The 18,488-nt window shown below is 40.0% G+C and overlaps 1 protein-coding gene across 7 annotated transcripts in view; it reads right to left on the bottom strand.

The window, feature by feature from the left end:
- Window positions 1-906: 906 nt before the first annotated feature.
- Window positions 907-18,488, bottom strand: part of astn1 (astrotactin 1) — a 556,409-nt gene continuing 538,827 nt past the window's right edge. For all 7 annotated transcript variants that reach the window (XM_054746696.2, XM_054746699.2, XM_054746711.2 and 4 more), the window contains one exon: window positions 907-3,066. In XM_054746696.2, the coding sequence (XP_054602671.1) occupies window positions 2,829-3,066 (238 nt within the window). In that variant the 3' untranslated portion in view covers window positions 907-2,828. The remainder of the gene's footprint in view (window positions 3,067-18,488) is intronic.

Here is an 18,488-nt window from a genome sequence, read left to right as displayed (position 1 = left end):
CACTGTTGAAGCAGCGCTGCGACCCAAAAAGTACCAGAACCGCTCAAAGCGCATGCGCAAACATGCATCTGCAATGCTCTCCAACTATTTCCCTATTAACATGTTGTTCGTTTTTATTTATGTACGTTTTTACGCACACAACAACAAGGATTGTCAAGTAAGCGTGTTTGCTGTGTTTATGTCAAATTAAACTGATTTTCTTTTTTTTCTTTCTTTCGTCTTCTTCCTCCAACCCCCAGAAATCCCTGTGTCCTCCTACAGCACTCCCGAAGGACAACAGACACAAAACAACACAACACAACACAAAACAAGTCTGACGTGTTGAGTAAAAGTTGCTGTTTTTAGGTCCTACTTGTTGCTACCAGAAGTTCAGTGAGAACAGTCGGATCTCATCCAAGAACTGGGTCGTATAGTGTCAGCACGTGACTCATGAGATTTGCTCTGCAGGGAAGTCGTGCAGTTTGAGCTGTAGCCGAACGCTATGAGTGAAAAAGTTGCACAGTGTCCGCCCGGCTTAAGAGAAAGCCCAGACACCCTGTGTAGAAAACTCCTTTCGGCAGCTTGTATCCGCAATCTCATTCTTTCGGTCACTACCCAAAGCTCGTGACCATAGGCGAGGGATGGAACGTAGATCGAACAGTAACTCGAGAGCTTCTCCTCCCGGCTCTGTTCTCTCTTTGTCTAGCATGATCCAACATAAACCAACATCCATCCATCCATCCATCTACGCTCTATGCCATCTTGATCCTGTTCAGGGCTGTGGTGATCTTTTGACTTTCTCCAGCATTCATTGGTTAAGAGACCAGTTCAGAGTCACCAGTTAACCCTTGACTGTGAGAAGAGTCATCAAGCATTAATTAGTCATGGTTAAAATCTGTGTCATAAGGTAATAAATGACCACACACATTTTAAAGAATTTGTTTTATTTTAATTAAACATTTGGACAACAGCTCTTCCCCAAGAGACCAGTTTGTAACTGATCATCTGTAACTTCAGTCCCAATACTGGCACAGAAACTTAACGGTAATATAGAAGCATGAATAACTGGGGAGCACAAATTAGATCATTCAATAGACGAGCAAGCGTTAGCACACAAATGAACAAGTTAAAAACATCCCCATAATTTAAAGTGAATAAAACGAGTTCTTGATGCCGCCACCCTGACAGTATGCCATGCAAATGTTAGATGTTTGACATCCTTTCATTGTCTTTCACTTCAGTCTTTAATGACAAAGGTCAGTGTCCTGTAATCACAATCATTTACATTTAAATCAGTGCATTTACCTTGCAAACACTACAATACACAGCAAGTCTAATGGTACAATACTGTAGCTACTAAAGCACACACCAATGTTGTCAAGAATCACCAGTTCTATATTCATGTACAGAAGAAAGTCTAATACTTTTCTGCCCATATAAAAAATGTACACGCGTGTATTTTAGTATTCACAAGTGGGATTTGTTTTAAAACATGACATTTAACATAAAAGGGCCAAATCCTTTTACATTTGCTTTTCTCTGACTTCAACTGCCCTTGTGGCCACTGTTAGGAAAAAAAAATCTTATAATTGATGCAATAGAGACGCTTCTCCAGATAAGTAAAGTTTAAACACAGATGTGTCTAATAACTGCAAAGAGATTGTGTCTTAACCATGAGAAAACATGTTTTCTGTCTGTCTGAACATGTCAGATAGCATGTTTTGGATATCCCAAGAGAAATTCATTTTTAAATGCAATATATCAACAATACATTCAGCAGGTTATGTAAAGTTACTAAAACTTTTATGACAAGGCTATGTACATGTATTTAAATCTCTATGTTTCTAAAAGAGCTCCCCAGAAATCGTCCCCTCCCGTTGTTTATATAGATGCTCTGTACATTCTTTGTTCTCCTTTTCAACAAAGGCTCCGTCTCTTTGCTTTTGTTCAAATTTAGAGACGCACAGAGCCTGCAAAAGCCTACGGAAGAGGATTAGGGTCATTTTCTGACTTTAATCTCAGAATTCATACTTTTTCTTAGAAGTGAAAAATCTGAATTCTGAGGGGAAAAAAACAGAAATCTGAAATCTGCTTTTCTTTTTTTTTCAGCAGCTCTAATCCTCAATAAGTCTAATCAGGGAAGCTACATCTCAAATCCTGCAGTATGAAAAACTGCAACGTAAAAACTGTTATGCAAAAAAAAAAAAAAAAAAAAAAAAGCCCAACTTATAATCAAACATAAAACGAAACAGTAAAAATGGGTTTCTTTAACAATTGTTTATCCTCTGCTAGACTGCTCTACTCTGAAAATAGTTAAAAAAAATGTGACTAATAGAAGTTGATGATGATGATGATGTTCATGTTTTTATGGACAGAATTCCACATTCAGCTAAAATCTGAAATTTAAATTCATCAATGCACTGGTTGGGTTTTCAAAAACTCACTAAAGGTTTAGGTCCAGACATTGGTGTGCCAGAAACGTGTAGATTTATAATTACAAGTGTGTTTTTCATACAATGAAAAACACTTAACAGGACTCCAACCAAGTTATGCAAGTAACACATAGACTTCATATCTCTAGCTAAACTGCAACTGTTTCCATATTTTTCAATCTTCATTTCAAAGAAGGGGAAATGACTTCAATCCACACAAAAGTACCATGAGCTACAAAACACTGTTAATACATGTTAATGTTAATAATACACTAAAGTCAACCAGTTACTGTGTAAATGGCTTTTAAATGGGTATTTAGTAATAGGATAATGATGTTCTGGGGTAAAATATGCAAAAACTGGATTTTGTTTTTCTAAATAAGGGTTCTGTGTGGATCCAAACTGAAACCTGAACCTTTAGAGCTCCTTGGGTTCGCCATAGTCATTGTACATGACCGTGAGTGTCTGTTCATCACAGGCCTTGTGCACATCCTGGCCCATCTCTGACCAGTTGAGCCCAAAGGCTTTGGTGTCACTGTAACGGCAGGAAAGGAACTTCAAGGACATCCTACGGAGGCCGATCTTTGGTTCCTGAAGGAGACCTTTACACCAAAGGGAGAGCTCATCTAGCTGGGAGAGGATGAGGCCGGCTTTCCTGTTGGAACAACAAAGATGGAGGATTTAAATAAGGTGCTGTAACAGCATCATAGAAAATAAAAGAAAATAGACCAAACATGACAGATTTATTATATTACAGTACAGTGGGACGCAAAAGGTCAGGCAGCCTTGTTAATCTTCATGATTTTCCTTTTAAATTGTTATTTATGTTGCCCCCTTAGAACGAACTGCCAGATGACACATTCTTTTTCGAATTTCGCAACTTTTACTAACAGAAATGTCCGTGGTTCAGAACTCAAGGATAATCTTTTCTCTCTCTCTCTTAAAGGAATAGTACCACATTTTCCTTTCTTTTTAATATCAGTAAGCATTATGGATAACATTTTAACTGATAACATCATATGAACTAATATTTATATATACATATCCTGATACCTATATTGTTCAACACATAATGAAATAAACAGAATAATGAAATTAACAGAATAGATGGAACATATTCCAGTGTGCTACAGTTGTTATGATAAAAGTAATACACATACCGTATCATATAAGAGACACACACAGTGATATTTGAGAAGTCAAAGATTATAGGATTTACAGAAACCACAAATAACTCAATATTTAGTAGATCCTTCTTTTGCAGAAAGAAGAGCCTCAAATAGCTCATTTCCATCAACTGAGGATTGGATCGCTGATTTTTCTGTTCTGATTGTTAAACAGACAACCTACCCGGACCCAAGCCCCCATAATTCGGGTCTGGAAATGAAGCAAAACAGGAAGTAACAAAAATTGCAGTTCCACCCTCATACGCTAGGGGCTGGTGTCAGAAGCGAGCAAATCCTCATTGACTCCCATGTTAAAAATACCAATTTCACAGCAGAAATAAACATGTTTACAGCCTGGTTCCAAAACATGTATTAGGTTTAATAGATCTAGTTTACACTCATGGCAACTCTGAGGAGGGGGGGATTATTTTGTCAGTCTTCTGTTTAAGTGTATTGAATGCCTAAAATTTTGTATAATTAATGAGCATCAGACCCACGTGACCGCTCCATGGAGAGGCCTCAGCCTGAGCCTCGGCCTCGCCTGAAAACTATTCCGCCATTTTCAGTCTCTCAACTTAGACCATTAGTTGTAGCGTTTGTGCATTCTTTTTTTGGATATTATTTGAGCAATTGTTGGACAAAATGATTTGCTGTGGTATTAACTGCACTAATAGAGCGTCCAAGGAGTCTTCACTTAATTTTTTTCGGTGAGTAAAATTATATTTATGTATTTTAGGTCACTGCAGCTCTTGCACTAGCTGAGCTTAGATTTTAACATGCACTGTTTAACCATGAAATTGAAATGTAATAGGGTGAAACCCAGTGCATTTAACATAATGCTGCATTTTTGAAAATGGGTTGAAATATGACATGTTGGTGGAGCTGGGTTCCGACTATCGGTATGGTCCCCTCCCCTCAGCGGCAGCTCGGCACATCATTACTCCCAACCACACCTTTCCAGGTCTCACTGTCGTTGCCCACATGAGCGTTAAAGTCCCCCAGCAGAACGAGGGAGTGACCGGAAGGAGAGCTTTCCAGCACCCCCTCCAAGGTCTCCAAAAAGGGTGGGTAGTCTGAACTGTAGTTTGGTGCATAAGCACAGACCACAGTCAGAACACGTCCCCCAACACCTATGCGGAGGGAGGCTACCCTCTCATTCACTGGGGCAAACCCCAATGTACAGGCACCAAGATGGGGGGCAACTAGTATGCCCACCCCTGCCCGGCGCCTCTCAGTGGGAGCAACTCCAGAGTGGTAGAAAGTCCAACCCCTCTCAAGGAAACTGGTTCCAAAGCCAGAGCCATGCGTTGAGGTGAGTCCGACTTTATCTAGTCGGAACCTCTCAACCTCACACACCAACTCAGGCTCCTTCCCCACCAGAGAGGTGACATTGCATGTGCCAAGAGCCAGCTTCTGTAGCCGAGGATCAGACCGCCAAGGTCCCCGCCCTCGACTACCACCCATCACACACTGCACCCAACCCCTTTAGCCCCTCCCACGAGTGGTGAGCCCATGGGAAGGGGGACCCACGTTTCCTCTTCGGGCTGTGCCCGGCTGGGCTCCATGGGTGAGTTCCAATAATTAGTTCTAAAGGTTTTGGAATCAATAAAATGACAACAGATCTCAAATTTTTGCACCTGTCTAATTCAGTTTAAACAATTATTGCACACTTTCTGTAAATCCTACAAACTTCTTAAATATCATTGTTTTTTTACCACAACAACCAACAATGTATACAGGAACAACACGAAGGTTAAAAGGCTGCCCGAACTTTTGCATCCCACTGTATGTACCCCCTTACAGATTTTGTTTCACGTTTCAAACTGGCCCAACCTAAATGTTTCAGATCAGCAAACAATTTTCAATTTGTCAATACTAAAGACCACCTGAGAAAATACAAAATAAATAAATAAATAAAAAAATAAACAGTTTTCTGTTCTACACTTTTGTTTTTAAAGAATAGCTTTAATTCTGCCACATTAAGAGTTGTTGCATTATTATCGGTTCCTGGAAAGCAGCTAAACCATCACTATGGTTGACTGTTGATGTTCATTTTCTTAAATCCAGTGTTGGTTCTACACCAGATATAAATGGATGCACAACTTGCAAAAAGTTCCACTTATGTCTCATCTGTCCACATATTTTCTTGATTGATCACGTGGTGCTTTTTAAGGACTTTTAGCCTACTTTATGCAAATCTTTAATATGAATGGCGGAATAGGGTTAATAGGCTGAGGTCAGGCTGGTGAAATGTCACTCGGCTTTCCAAAAAAGTGCTAATCACAGTCAACTCATGATTTTCTGAGGGGGTTGGTGGAGGGGTGGGTGAGGGTAAAGGTAATTAACTTATATATATATATATATATATATATATATATATATATATATATATATATATATATATATATAAGTACTTTTTCACAGCACTAGAAAAACACAAAAAGAAAAAGTGACAGACCCAGTGGTAACTTTTGTTAAAATGTCAAAGCTAAAACATGGACCTAAGTGAAAAAAACCAAACAAACAAACAAACAAAAAAACTATCTGTTCTATCTTTCAAATGAAAGAAAACATAAACAAGGAAAATCAAAGACACACGTCTGGGTTGGATTATGGGCCTTTACAATATGCTACATTCAAATCACCTCCATATTGTTTAAAAAAAACAGACCCCATTAGTTTGTATCCTCTTCTGAGAGATTATAATCCCTCCTACAAACATTTTTCTACTATTTAGGCTCACAAAGATGAAGTCAGTCATTAGCATCCAGGAAATGCAATGCACTGTGGGTTTAGTTAGCTGCCAAGATGCTGGAGGAGGACTGAAACTCTGTCGCGATGGCATGAGATACGTCTGACTGTCTGCAGTTAATCAGTCACACTGAGGCTCTGCTGTTGTTTCAGAGTGACGTGATGAGGAAACCTGAAGCCAGCTCATCTGCTACTGCTGCTCTAGTTCTGAAGCCACTCATGGAGCACGGTGCACCATTGAGGACCTGAGCTGTGATGATGACGGTTAAACAGTGGAAAATGAATAAAGGATGAAGAACTTAATGGATTGGATTATGGGCCTTTATTATGGTCCTGTGAAAGAAAACAGCTCCTATGCTGTGGAGAGGCTTGAACTGTCCTCCAGCCAGACCAGGCCAGCTGAAAAATCATCTCCACTGGTAACATGATGCACACAGTTCACATAAAGACATCTCATAGGAACTCTGAGTGCAATAAATAACCGTTAGACCTGACCTGCAGTCTGTTTGGCTCTTGTTTGTCTAAAGTCAGAAAATGGCAGCAGGGCAAGATTTCATTCATTCCACACACAGTTTCTCCTCACTGTTCAGCCAGTTCAGTAGTTCTGCTGCACAGCATTTCCACTCTGTCAAGCCACAAGTCTGCAGGACATACAGATCATCAATCATCCGTTACAGAAAATCAAGGACCAGACTGAGAAAAGCTTAAATGTGAAGAAGCACCAAAACTGCAGCTTAATCTTTTTTCTGAACCTTGAACAGTAAATAAAATAAACAGAAAAAGCAGAAGAGAGTGTATTAACAACAAACTAGTACAAACAATCTGGTTTAGATTAATGTGATCTGAACAGGTAAAAGTAGCCATTAGCAGTGAGCAAAGAAAACAGTAATTACTTCTTTTTTTGTCTCTGGCGTGTTCCATTCGTCTCGGGAAGCTAATTCAATTCAATTTAATTCATTTCTAAAATACTTTATTAATCCCAGAGGGAAATTACCTGTTTATCGAGCTCACACTAAGGGCCGGTATAAACTTTTTTTTTTTTAACCCTGCAGTGATGCAGGCCACATCTTTGTTCACATACTTGCTGCTGCACTGCGCATAGAACTGGAGTTTTGGGGTACAACCAAAACAAACATGGCGTCAATAGAAGAGATCAGTAACTGGTTAATTTAGAGATTGCGGCAGAAAAATAAGACAGCAGCGATATCGTTGATAGTAAGAAAGACCTCTAAACCAGAGTGACCATGAAGAGTGTGTCTTGCTCATTTTGTCAACTCCACCTACTGGTTACTTGTATATCGCTGCATTCAAATGTATGTTAATTTAAGAGGAAGCACACAAATGACCCTTCAAATCAACGCAAGTTACGCAAGGCAGCCATTTTACACACGTCGTTAAATAGCAGGTATATTCTGGCCCTGAGAATGTATCACACAGCTCATTTTTTTGTGTGTAATCGATTTATTCAATCAGAAATATAACAAAACATAATATAATCATAAAACATAAAGCATTACATTCAAAGTGACTGAAAAGGCTCAGGCAGAAGCAAAATGCTTATATTTCTGCCTGTCCTTTTATTATATTATAATATAATAATGCCCTTGTTAATATAATATAAAAATTAATTAAAACACAGACTGTCAAACGGAAATACCCTCCTCAATTCTGTACCTGGTATAAATATTGTTTTTGTATTTATTTTTAAACAGAATCATAGTAACACATTTCCTTTGTGTCCCCTTCATCCTATTCCACAGTCTTGCTCCACATACCGAAATACCAAAGGTTTTACTTGTTGTACGTGCAAGAGGAATTCTGAATTGAAATTGTTCCCGTAATTTATAACCCCCTTCCTTCTCAAAGAAAAATGTTTGGATTTTTTCTGGTAATAGTTTGTTTCTTGCTGGAAGCAGTATTTGTGCTGTCTGCAAATCTACAATGTCTCTAAATTTTAAGAGTATTGACTGTATAAATAATTTATTAGTGTGATCCCTATATCCTACCTTATGAATGATTCATATTGCTTTCTTTTGCAAAATTATTAATGGCTGGATTGCACTAATGTAATTATTACCCCAAATTGCTGCACAATAGCTAAGGTATGGAAGTACTAACGAGCAATAAAGTAACATATAACCAGCCCAGTTACTTTTATTAAAGTAACCGGGCTGCATGGTGGCACAGTAGTTAGCACTGTTGCCTCACAGCACAAAGGTTGCAGGTTCGAAACTCGGCTGCGGCCTTTCTGCGTGGAGTTGCGTGTTCTCCCCATGCATGCGTGGGTTTCCTCCGGGTACTCCGGTTTCCCCCACAGATCACAACATGCCCTATAGGTTATAAATTGTAAGTCGCTTTGGATAAAAGCGTCTGCTAAATTAATAAACACAAACAATAAAGTAACCTGAGTGATTCATAATCCAAGACATATTTCACTTTGTTTAATACTGCAATTGATCTTGAAATTTTAGTTTGCACATATTTAATTTGTGGTTTCCAATTAATTTCATCATCTATAATTACCCCTAAGAATTTTGTTTCCTTCACTCTTTCAATATTTACTCCATCTATCTGTACGTTAAATTTCATATTAGTGTTATGTCTACCAAAAATGATTAGTTTTGTTTTGTTCATATTTAGCGATAGTTTGTTTATATCCAACCATGATTTTAATTTGATCAATTCAGCATTCGTCTCTTGTATTAGATGCTGTAAGTTACTACCAGAGCAAAACATGTTGGTATCATCAGCAAATAGAACCATCTTAAGTACTTGGGAAACATTACACGTCATTAACTTACATTAAAAACAGTTTAGGGCCCAATACCGACCCCTGTGGGACACCACATGTAATATCCTGACAGGATGAATGAACACCATCTATTTTCATAAACTGTTTCCTTCCAGATAGATAACTTCGAAGCCAATCTAATGATTTCCCTCTGATGCCATACCGGTCCAGTTTTTTAAATAATATACTATGGTTTATTGTATCAAACTCCTTTTTTAAGTCTATGAAAATTCCCAGTGAATAATGTTTTAGATCAGTTGAGTTACTGATTCCCTCAACTGCATCGATTAATGCAATTTTTGTTTCTCTTTTAGGTCTAAACCCATATTGACTCTCCGGGAGTAGTTTATATTTTCAGTGAATTTGTCCAATTCATTTGTCCAATGAGGTAATGAAGATACAGGTGTATAATTTTTGAATTGGTGCATGTTCCCAGTTTTGTACACAGGAATGACCTTAGCTACTTTCATTTTATCTGAAAATGTACCGGTCTGTAATGATAAATACACACACATGCACACATTTATATTTTGAAGTGTTTGTTATATTCAGCACATCGAATGTTTTTGAAAATCTGGTCTGAGTGTTGGTTAAAACGTGATGAGATCAGCTCTTCTTTTGCATGTGAACAGAGTCACACGAACAACCTTGGGTTTTAGCTCTGCTCCCTGGAAACTGCTGATACAAAAAGCCCTTTTTGTGATGCGCTTTTGTCGAATGGCCTGCTGGCTGAAGAGAACCCCCGTGTTCTCCATGCAGATCACTGCCATACTGTCATTCATACCATTTTTCTAAAACCTCTTTATGGTCCTAATATTTTGCCTCATACTTTGGCGGTTGGAGGAAATAGGAATATTTATTTGCTTTGAATAAAGCAAAAATGTGGTTTGTTATGCTTTCATTTTTCAGGAGAGCTGAAGAACGATCCAAACAGCAACGGTTGTCATCATAAATCCTCACGCACGTACAGGAATGGAAAATGGTCTCTGTGATAAAATGTGATAGCACCAACCGAAACGGCACAAACTCTGAATTTCACGTGGTCTCGACTCTGAAACTAAATTGCATGTAAGTCAAATGCAGAAGCATAGTCAGAATCTGCAGAGGAAAAAATAGCCAAACGACTTGCTCTTACTTACAGAATGAACTATGTTGACTCTCATAATAAGAGCTAGTGGGGAAATTAGTAATAGCAATAATCTTCCGGTGTTAGCTGGATTTTTTTAAAATAAAAAAGCTAGAGCCTAATTAGATTACCGTAAATCCTCTAATATCAGCCTGTATTTAATTAACTGCCGGGTATCATATTTTGGCCGGTGTCGGAGTCGGCGGAGGTGAATAATGGCCATTTTTTTATTGTGGCCGGGTGGAATGTGGTAACAAGCAAGTACGGGGGGCGGTTGTGTCATCCGTCTCACTTTTGATTTGCCAGTGAGAGACCGCGAAGGTAACTTTAACCGTGCGGAGACGAAGAGGAGGCAAAAATTTGATATCAAGGTCAAAGAGAATGTACTGATTATGCTGCAGAACATTCTGGGGAGCAGTAGGGGTTGTATGAACTAGTCACTAGTCGACTTCACCGCTCTATAGTGACTTTTTATGCCTGTCATCGACTAGTCGCTGTCACGTGATATGACCGGCAAGATGCAGTCCTCGGAAAAGACAGCAGCCTGCTGTCAGCAGGTGACAAGCTCCTGCGCGTCGGGAGGCAACGCGCTGTGTCAGTACTGACACCCGCCGTAAAACGGACATTTAACCAAATTGTGGCGTTTACCCTCTTGCAATTTAACATTCCCCCCACCCCCATCCTAACCTTAACCAGCTTGCGCATGCAAAGCTCTGATTGTTGACGCGCTCCAGACATCTGCGTCCTGAGCACGGCCACAGTAACACTATCAAATCAGGTGTCGCCACCTCAAAAACTATTTTTAACACGCGATCGTTCATGTCAGCTCATTTCCTTTTATGTTTTCTGTCTTTTATTTGTGCCTGATACGTTTCGCTGCTGTGGATCGGGGATCATCACCTGTTTTGTCCTCGGTGACACACCTAACTGATGTGGCCGGCGAGCACTCCGCTGTTTTTGCGGTCGGTAGATCTTTTAGAACTGCAGTTCAAAGGTAACTCATGAGGTGAATATATATGAACCCAGGTAGCAGTTTTTCTTTAGGATTGAGAGGAGATGCAGGAAGATAATAAACAGGCAGGACAGAAAAATAGTCAAATAAAAACAAGTTAGTTTTTGTACCTGGTGGTTGCAACAAACAGACACCATTGAAGGTATTCAGAAGTGAGAAACACAAAATGAAATAATTATTTTAATGTTTAGAGCAGCAGGAACTCCGAGAGGCTACAGGCACATCAGTGAGTTTGCGGCCGCTGCGCAGGGGGAGGGGGGAGAGGGCTGAAGCAGAAACTACAGTTGTTAAAAGAAATGTGTTTAACTTTGAAAATGTGGGCTCAATATTAATTGTCAAAAACTCTAGCGAACCATTAGTTAATTTTGCTCAAATAGAAATAGAGGCCTGCCTCTAATTCTGGTCCTCCTTCCAATAAAGGCCTGGAGCTTGATGAGCTTGATTCAAATACAGGCCCGGACCTGTATTAGAGGATTTACGGTATTTTACTATCCTCCAAAATCATTAAGAACAAAGTGTTGGAACATAGAGACATTCTTTGCTTCTCCTGCCAAAGCCTTGATTCTGGGGCCAGCATGGATCAAAATCATCAGGGTTTGCAAAGCGGAATTCTTTACTGCCCAGCAAACATGCCTGTTTGGGCCCCCGTGTGGGGTCTCTCTGGGCAAAAAATTGGCGCACAAAGGGTGGCCCACTGTGGGACCCATAGCCATCATGAAATGTTGGGCACATGCGGTTCCCACCATTTGACCCGCATATGTGGGCTGTCCTCTGTGGTCCCATTTTTGCCCATCACTGTGGGGCCCCTATGTGCCCTGCATTTCAAGGCGGTACCCTGGCCCGCACATGTGGGCTTTCCGCTATGGCCCCAATGTGGCCCACTGCTGTTGAGCCCTCATATGCCCTGGCACGTGTGGGCTTCCTGTGGATTAGATTTGTACAGCAGTTTTGAACCCACCCAAAGAGCTTTTCATTATCCCGAACTGCTGCTGCCTTACCATTACAATCATTAAAAATAGCAATAGCTCTAATACCCTATTTAGAGAACTCATGTCACGTATGTAACATTGTTGTTTTATTTTGTTCAAAGCACAACTATTTAAAAATCTATTCATTTTTTGTGTCTGCATTATGTATTGTCCTTTTTAAGAAAATAAACATTTTTTTTGTAAGATCTGTCGACTCCCCTGGATTCCCCACGTGGGCTGACACTCACGGGGCCACTGTGGGAAGTTTTTTTTGGTAAATCCCACTGTGGAGTGCCCACAGAAATAGTGAAAGTTACAAGTGCAAGTGCAAACATCTATTGGGCTAGTCCAGGTCACTCCACAAGGGCTAGGTATCCAAATGAATTTGAGCAGATTCATCTGCAGGTTGCCCTTAACTAACTCTAAAAGGGGCCCACATAGGAAAACATTATTGGGCCCCATTTATGCAACCATACACAAGAACCTTTTGGGCTAAGTACAGGTTTGCCGCCCCTACATTACCCCAGACACAGCCCATAAAAACCCATAATGGTCCCAAATGGGCATTTTTACAGGGTGATTCATTTTCAGCTCTAGACATCAAGAACATAATGTGTTACCAGAAAAACCTGAATGGAAAATGTGACTAGACTAGACTAATGTTTTATCTCCAGAAATAACTCTTTCCTGGAGGAGTTCTGCTATGTGGTGGAGTTGCTAATGCTAATGTTAGCTTCTACTAGTCGAGACATTCAATGCTGTTTCCTGGATGCTAAATGACAGCCTTCCCTCACTGCGAGTCAAGATGGGTGAGTCCATGAATGTTAAGTGACAGAGTGACGTAGCTCTGCCAGGATTTTCTGAACCGAACATTTTTCCGTCTACTTTCCACCAGGAACTAATGCAGGAAATGGGTGTAGATGCCTATTTTCACATTCAGCCTGCGTGTTAAAGTCAGAGGAACTGATCATAAATAAAAAAAATGTTCCTCAATGAACCTGATATTTAAGTGCAATCTCAACAACGCTAGCTTTGCAACTGAGACCATCTTACAGTGAGGCAACAGTGCCTCCTTACAGCCTGATACGATGCTGAAACATGCAAAGAATATTAATGATTGTCTCCACTAATCCAGCCTTTAACTAATCAACTTCCTTCCTTCAGGCATGAAATTGTACAATCAAGAATTCTTCTATATTTTTAATTTCACATCAGAGCAAGGCCATTCTCATGCCAAAGTCATCAAAGACAAATAAAGCTTACAAATATATGTATGTCTAAGGTCTTGCCTTATAGAAATACACTGAAAAACATGTTTTTGCCTCTTAGGTAAGAATCAAGGGATGTGAGAGCCAAAGCAACGCTTTTTGAAATATCCATCCATCCATCCATCCATTTTCAGCCACTCATCTGGAGTTGGGTCGCGGGGCAGCAGGCTAAGGCGAGAGGCCCAGACTTCACTCTTCCCAGCTACTTGGGCCAACTGCTCCAGGGGAATCCCAAGGCGTTCCCTGGCCAGCCGTGAGACACAGTCCCTCCAGCGTGTCCTGGGTCTTTCCTTGGGTATCCTCCCAGTAGAAAGTGCAAGGAAAACCTCACCAGGGAGGCATCCAGGAGGCATCCTGACCAGATGCCCGAGCCACCTCAACTGGCTCCTCAAGACTTGGAGGAGCAGCAGGTCTACTCTGAGCCTCTTCTAGATGACCGAGCATCTAACCCTATCTTCTAACCCCAGCCACCCTGCGGAGAAAACTCATTTCGACCACTTGTATCTGGAATCTCGTTCTTCCGGTCACTACCCAAAGCTCATGACCATAGGTGAGGGTCGGAACGTAGATCGACTCACTGCAGACGCAGCACCAATCCGCCTATCGATCTCACGCTCCATCTTTCCCTTACTCATGAACAAGACCCCGAGACACTTAAACTCCTCCACTTGAGGCAGGAACTTCCTGACCTGAAGAAGGCATTCTACCCTTTTCTGATTTCCGACTTTATGAAATATGTAGTAGAAAACTGCAGAAAACCCCATTGCATCTCAGCTAGATTTTAGTCAACGCATACCATTGGAACCCTGGCTCTCCTGCAAATGAGGCTTAATAATGGTGACCTTAGACAAAACTTAATGACATGAATAAACCTTTTAGAAGTTTGTATTGAGAATATAAATATTTATATGTTGCAGTTCCATCTTTGCAATCATAAATATGAATTAATCGCTGCTGAACCAACAGCTTGAAGGCACTTCTGCTTTGTGTATTTTTGTCCTTCACTCAGAAAAAAGTCAGAGAGCAAAGTAAACAGCCTGCTGTGATTATGATTTCCTGAGATTAAGTCCAAACATAACAATACTTAATATTTCACTCTGATTAGAAAGACTGTCAACTGAAAAGAGGGGGAAAATAAGAGAGAAAACAACGAAATATTTTTCAGTTTTTGAAAGGTCAAGGAGTCTAACCGCGGACACGGTCTGGGCTGAAACAACCAGGATCGAGGATTTTCTTTAAGCCCGGCCAAAGCATCTAGCATTTCTAAGTCAACAGCCAAGCGGCATGCCTGCAATGATGGGTAGTCCCCTGGCGATGACAAGGTCTGGGTCTTGGCAGGAGAAGCTTTGAGCTTTGAAGACGCAGCCTTCTGGTAGGTTTATGGTTTGAGTTAAACTGTCATGCAATGTTGTCTGAAAAAAGCAGCAGAAACCTTTTGCACATGATGTCAAACAGAATTGAAAATGTCTTAGTAGATGTGAACATCAGCTGCTACACGACAGACACGGCCCCTTCACTTATTTGTAAAAATACTGTTGGTTTGCTGTTTATTTTTCTTCTCGTCTATATTTTTACTAGCAAATCCAGTTGATCGTGTTCTCTTTGTGACGGGGAAGCTCAGGAACTGTTTTCATGATGGTTGAGCTGACCTGGGAACATGAAACTGTGCTGTTTATTGTCAGCAACAACAGAGGTTTTGTTTGGATAAGAACTATATATTTATTCTAAAAGGCAAAAAATTATTATTTAGGTGCAGCGCACAAACATTAGACTTTAACAGAGGACTATTTTGTGAATCGTACATTTCATCAATTGGTTTGCTAAATACAGCAACATGCGATAGTCATAGTTTAGATTTCTGTTGTGTGGGTCTTTGAGTAAGTATTAAAGGGAATATCTTTACTGGTCAAGTTTTACACATTTTATTTATGCAGAAATGCATATTATTCATATATTTTACAAATAGTAAAAGATGTAGAACAAAGCTGAATCAAACGTTTTTGCACAAACAGCTTCTGGCTTGGGGCATTTTTTTTACTCAATCTTGCAAAAGGCTTTTAGTTCTGCAAGAACAAAGAAAAGAAAACCCATCTGTCATGCATGCTCTGCCCTTCTAAAGTTGATCCAAAGGTATTGGATTATATGTAGGTTGTGAGATTGTCAGAATGATGGGAAATCCTTCAGCTGGAGCTTTTCAAGACAGGTCATGGAGACCTTTCAGGTTCATTTGGATCATTATTATAGTTGCCATGGCACTTTCATTGTTAGATGCTCTTTTAATGTTTAACTAAACCCATTCCTCCATTTCACTGTGAAGTGTTGCCAGCACCACCAGTTGCAGCCCAAAAACATGATGGATCTGCCACTATGCCTCAGAGCAGGTGAGATCTTCCTGTAGTGTGGAACTTCAAATTACTCATCCAATATGACGTAATCAGTTCATTGGACTTTTTATGACTTCATTGCACTTTTGGGTTTTCATGCTTCTACTTCAGAGTTTATTTGTTATAAAATTTCTTAGCAGCTAAATGAGTCCTAGTTTTCCTTTCTTATATTTCACACTTTCACTCAACCAATACACGATTAGCTCAATCAGACAGACTTTGTTTAATTATTTTTATTTCTGGGGTGGTGTGTGTGTGTGTGTGGGAGGGGTGTGTGTGTGTGTCTGGGAGGGGGGGAGGGGGGTGTTGTTAATGTGTTCGAGCTTTATTTGGATTTTTGGTCAAGCATCTGACTTCTGATTCCTAAAAGAAGTCAATTGTATAGATTAAGTTTTCCGTCATGACTAATAATCCCTAGCTCTATGAAGTGTTCTAATGCTGATCTTTTTCTTACATTAACATAGCATGAAAGGTTTAGAATGAGGTTCCAGTAGGGATGTCAGCTATTTTCCTGCATTGAGAATAACAGTTTCAGCTTTTTTCCCATTCCTGTCATGCATTCAATAAGGAGTTCTAAAATTACAATGATTCTACCGTTGTATTGGAAAAGGCAAGGGCAGGGGTACAGTACAATATGTATCAGAATGTTCGCATGCATTAGTAAAAACACCTTCCTTCTAAATCTAATGGTAAATTCTTGGTAGTTGGAGTTGTGTTTTCACACACCTAAAGTAACTTTTGCCGCTTGAAAATAAGCACTTTCTTGGCATCAAAATTTCTCTTTAAAAGATCATTTGTGAAATCCATGGCACATTTCAAACATGATCTAAAAATAACTTTAATCGACCCATAGACTCCCATTCTTTTTATTTTATTTTTTGGTAGTAGAGGATGCATAGACAAGAAGTAGAGGGGTGTGATTTAGCCTTCCTATTAGTCATGCCTAAAAGGGGTAAAGAAAAGCATTAGTTTCTATGCCATTATCTACAGTAGGTTAATAAAGTGACTAACAGACCCAAAATAGACAAATGAAGAGGGTCTCTGGAAGTGTTTGAAAGACATCAGGTCTTGTTATTCACACGCCAAATTAACTGAACAAGGAGCCTTTTGTGAGCTTAAAGACCTTACAGGTGAGCTGGAAGGAGCTATATATCTGATAACTAATTCCAGTTTTCATATGCAAGTGGCATGGAGTTCAGGTTGACGTAAGCTTTAATAACAGAAATGGCGGAAATCTAGGCTGCAGAAATAGCAACACTAAACTTTTTAAGGTGGAAAACCACAACAATCAACAAACAGAGGAAGTAAGAGTTTCTGATAAGAAACTGATAGAAATAAGTGGTTATTATTTAAATAATTGATATGGTAAAGACCAGATGTGATGCAAGTGTGCGTGAAGCCACAAATATGGCTACAGAAGAGAACTAATATATGAAGAGAGAGGTGAACCCTGACATAGCGGAGTTACGCCACAAAACAAGCAATAGAAAACAAAGCATATCAGGTTCATTTTATGTAAGCGGTTTGTAATGACATTTTTCCTTTAGTATTTTTGAGCATAAACTTCAAGCATGTAGGATTTAGTGGCACGCTGTAAAAAATCGGACTCGTTAGGCCTCAGAATAAAACATACAGCTTCCTAATCTAGCTGGTCAACAATTCTGATTTAACAGAAACATGATCTGAAACCTGTCATGTTCACAGTGAGATGTGATTTTATTAACATTTACAGTCATGTTGTAACTGGGTGACAAAGAGTGGTCTGGTCTTCTAGGCTTTTGCAGAGTTGAGCCAACATCAACACACTTAAAGGTGTGGTTCACTGATAAACCATTTTTTTTATTATTATTTCTGATTATTATTGGTCGCTCTGAGTTTTTCATGCAGGCTAAACATGAAAAAAGTCTCCTACACCTATCTTCCGCATTAGCTTCTGATGGAAAATAGAAGAGGAAACTCTAGGATTAAAAAATTCTGACAGACCTACATCACACTGTCACTTATCAGTCATGGACTCATCCATCTTGACTCACGACGGGGAAGGCTGTTGTTGGTTTAGCATCCAGGAAACAGCAGAAAACGTCTCGACCAGTAGAAGCTAAGACGGGGGACGGGGGAAAAATAGTAGAAGCTAACTTAGCATTAGCAACTCCACCACACGGCAGAACTCCTTCAGCCTTGTGTTATTAGTGAAGATAAAATATCAACGTTGTCTGTGGGAGAATTGCACTGCTGTTAGCCAATCAGAGGCAAGACATCCAAATATCAGGAAAAAAAGACGCTGATTCCTGCCGTGTGACGCTCAGTTCTGATGTGGTCACTTCTACAGTAGTTCCTGAGCACCAGAGCTTTTTCCCCCTGAGTTCGACTTACAAGGCCTGATTCCTATCAGAGACTTCTGCAAATGCATTGATGAAACGAGTGTTGCACGTAAAAAGCCAGAAAATTAGCACGGCTATTATTTTGGGCTGCTAAAAATAAAATCAGCAGTATTTTCGTCCTGGCTTGCAGTGCCGCTTCTTATCTGCCGTGAATGTTTTTCCCAGCGGTGAAATAATGTCAGAGAAGCAAAGTGATAGACGCCACAGGGTAGCTATAAAAGCACACGGAG

This window comes from Nothobranchius furzeri, chromosome 11, assembly GCF_043380555.1.
Source record: "Nothobranchius furzeri strain GRZ-AD chromosome 11, NfurGRZ-RIMD1, whole genome shotgun sequence".
Lineage (NCBI taxonomy): Eukaryota > Metazoa > Chordata > Actinopteri > Cyprinodontiformes > Nothobranchiidae > Nothobranchius > Nothobranchius furzeri.
Note: the sequence above shows the minus strand (reverse complement) of the source record. Positions and strands in the feature narration are given on the sequence as shown.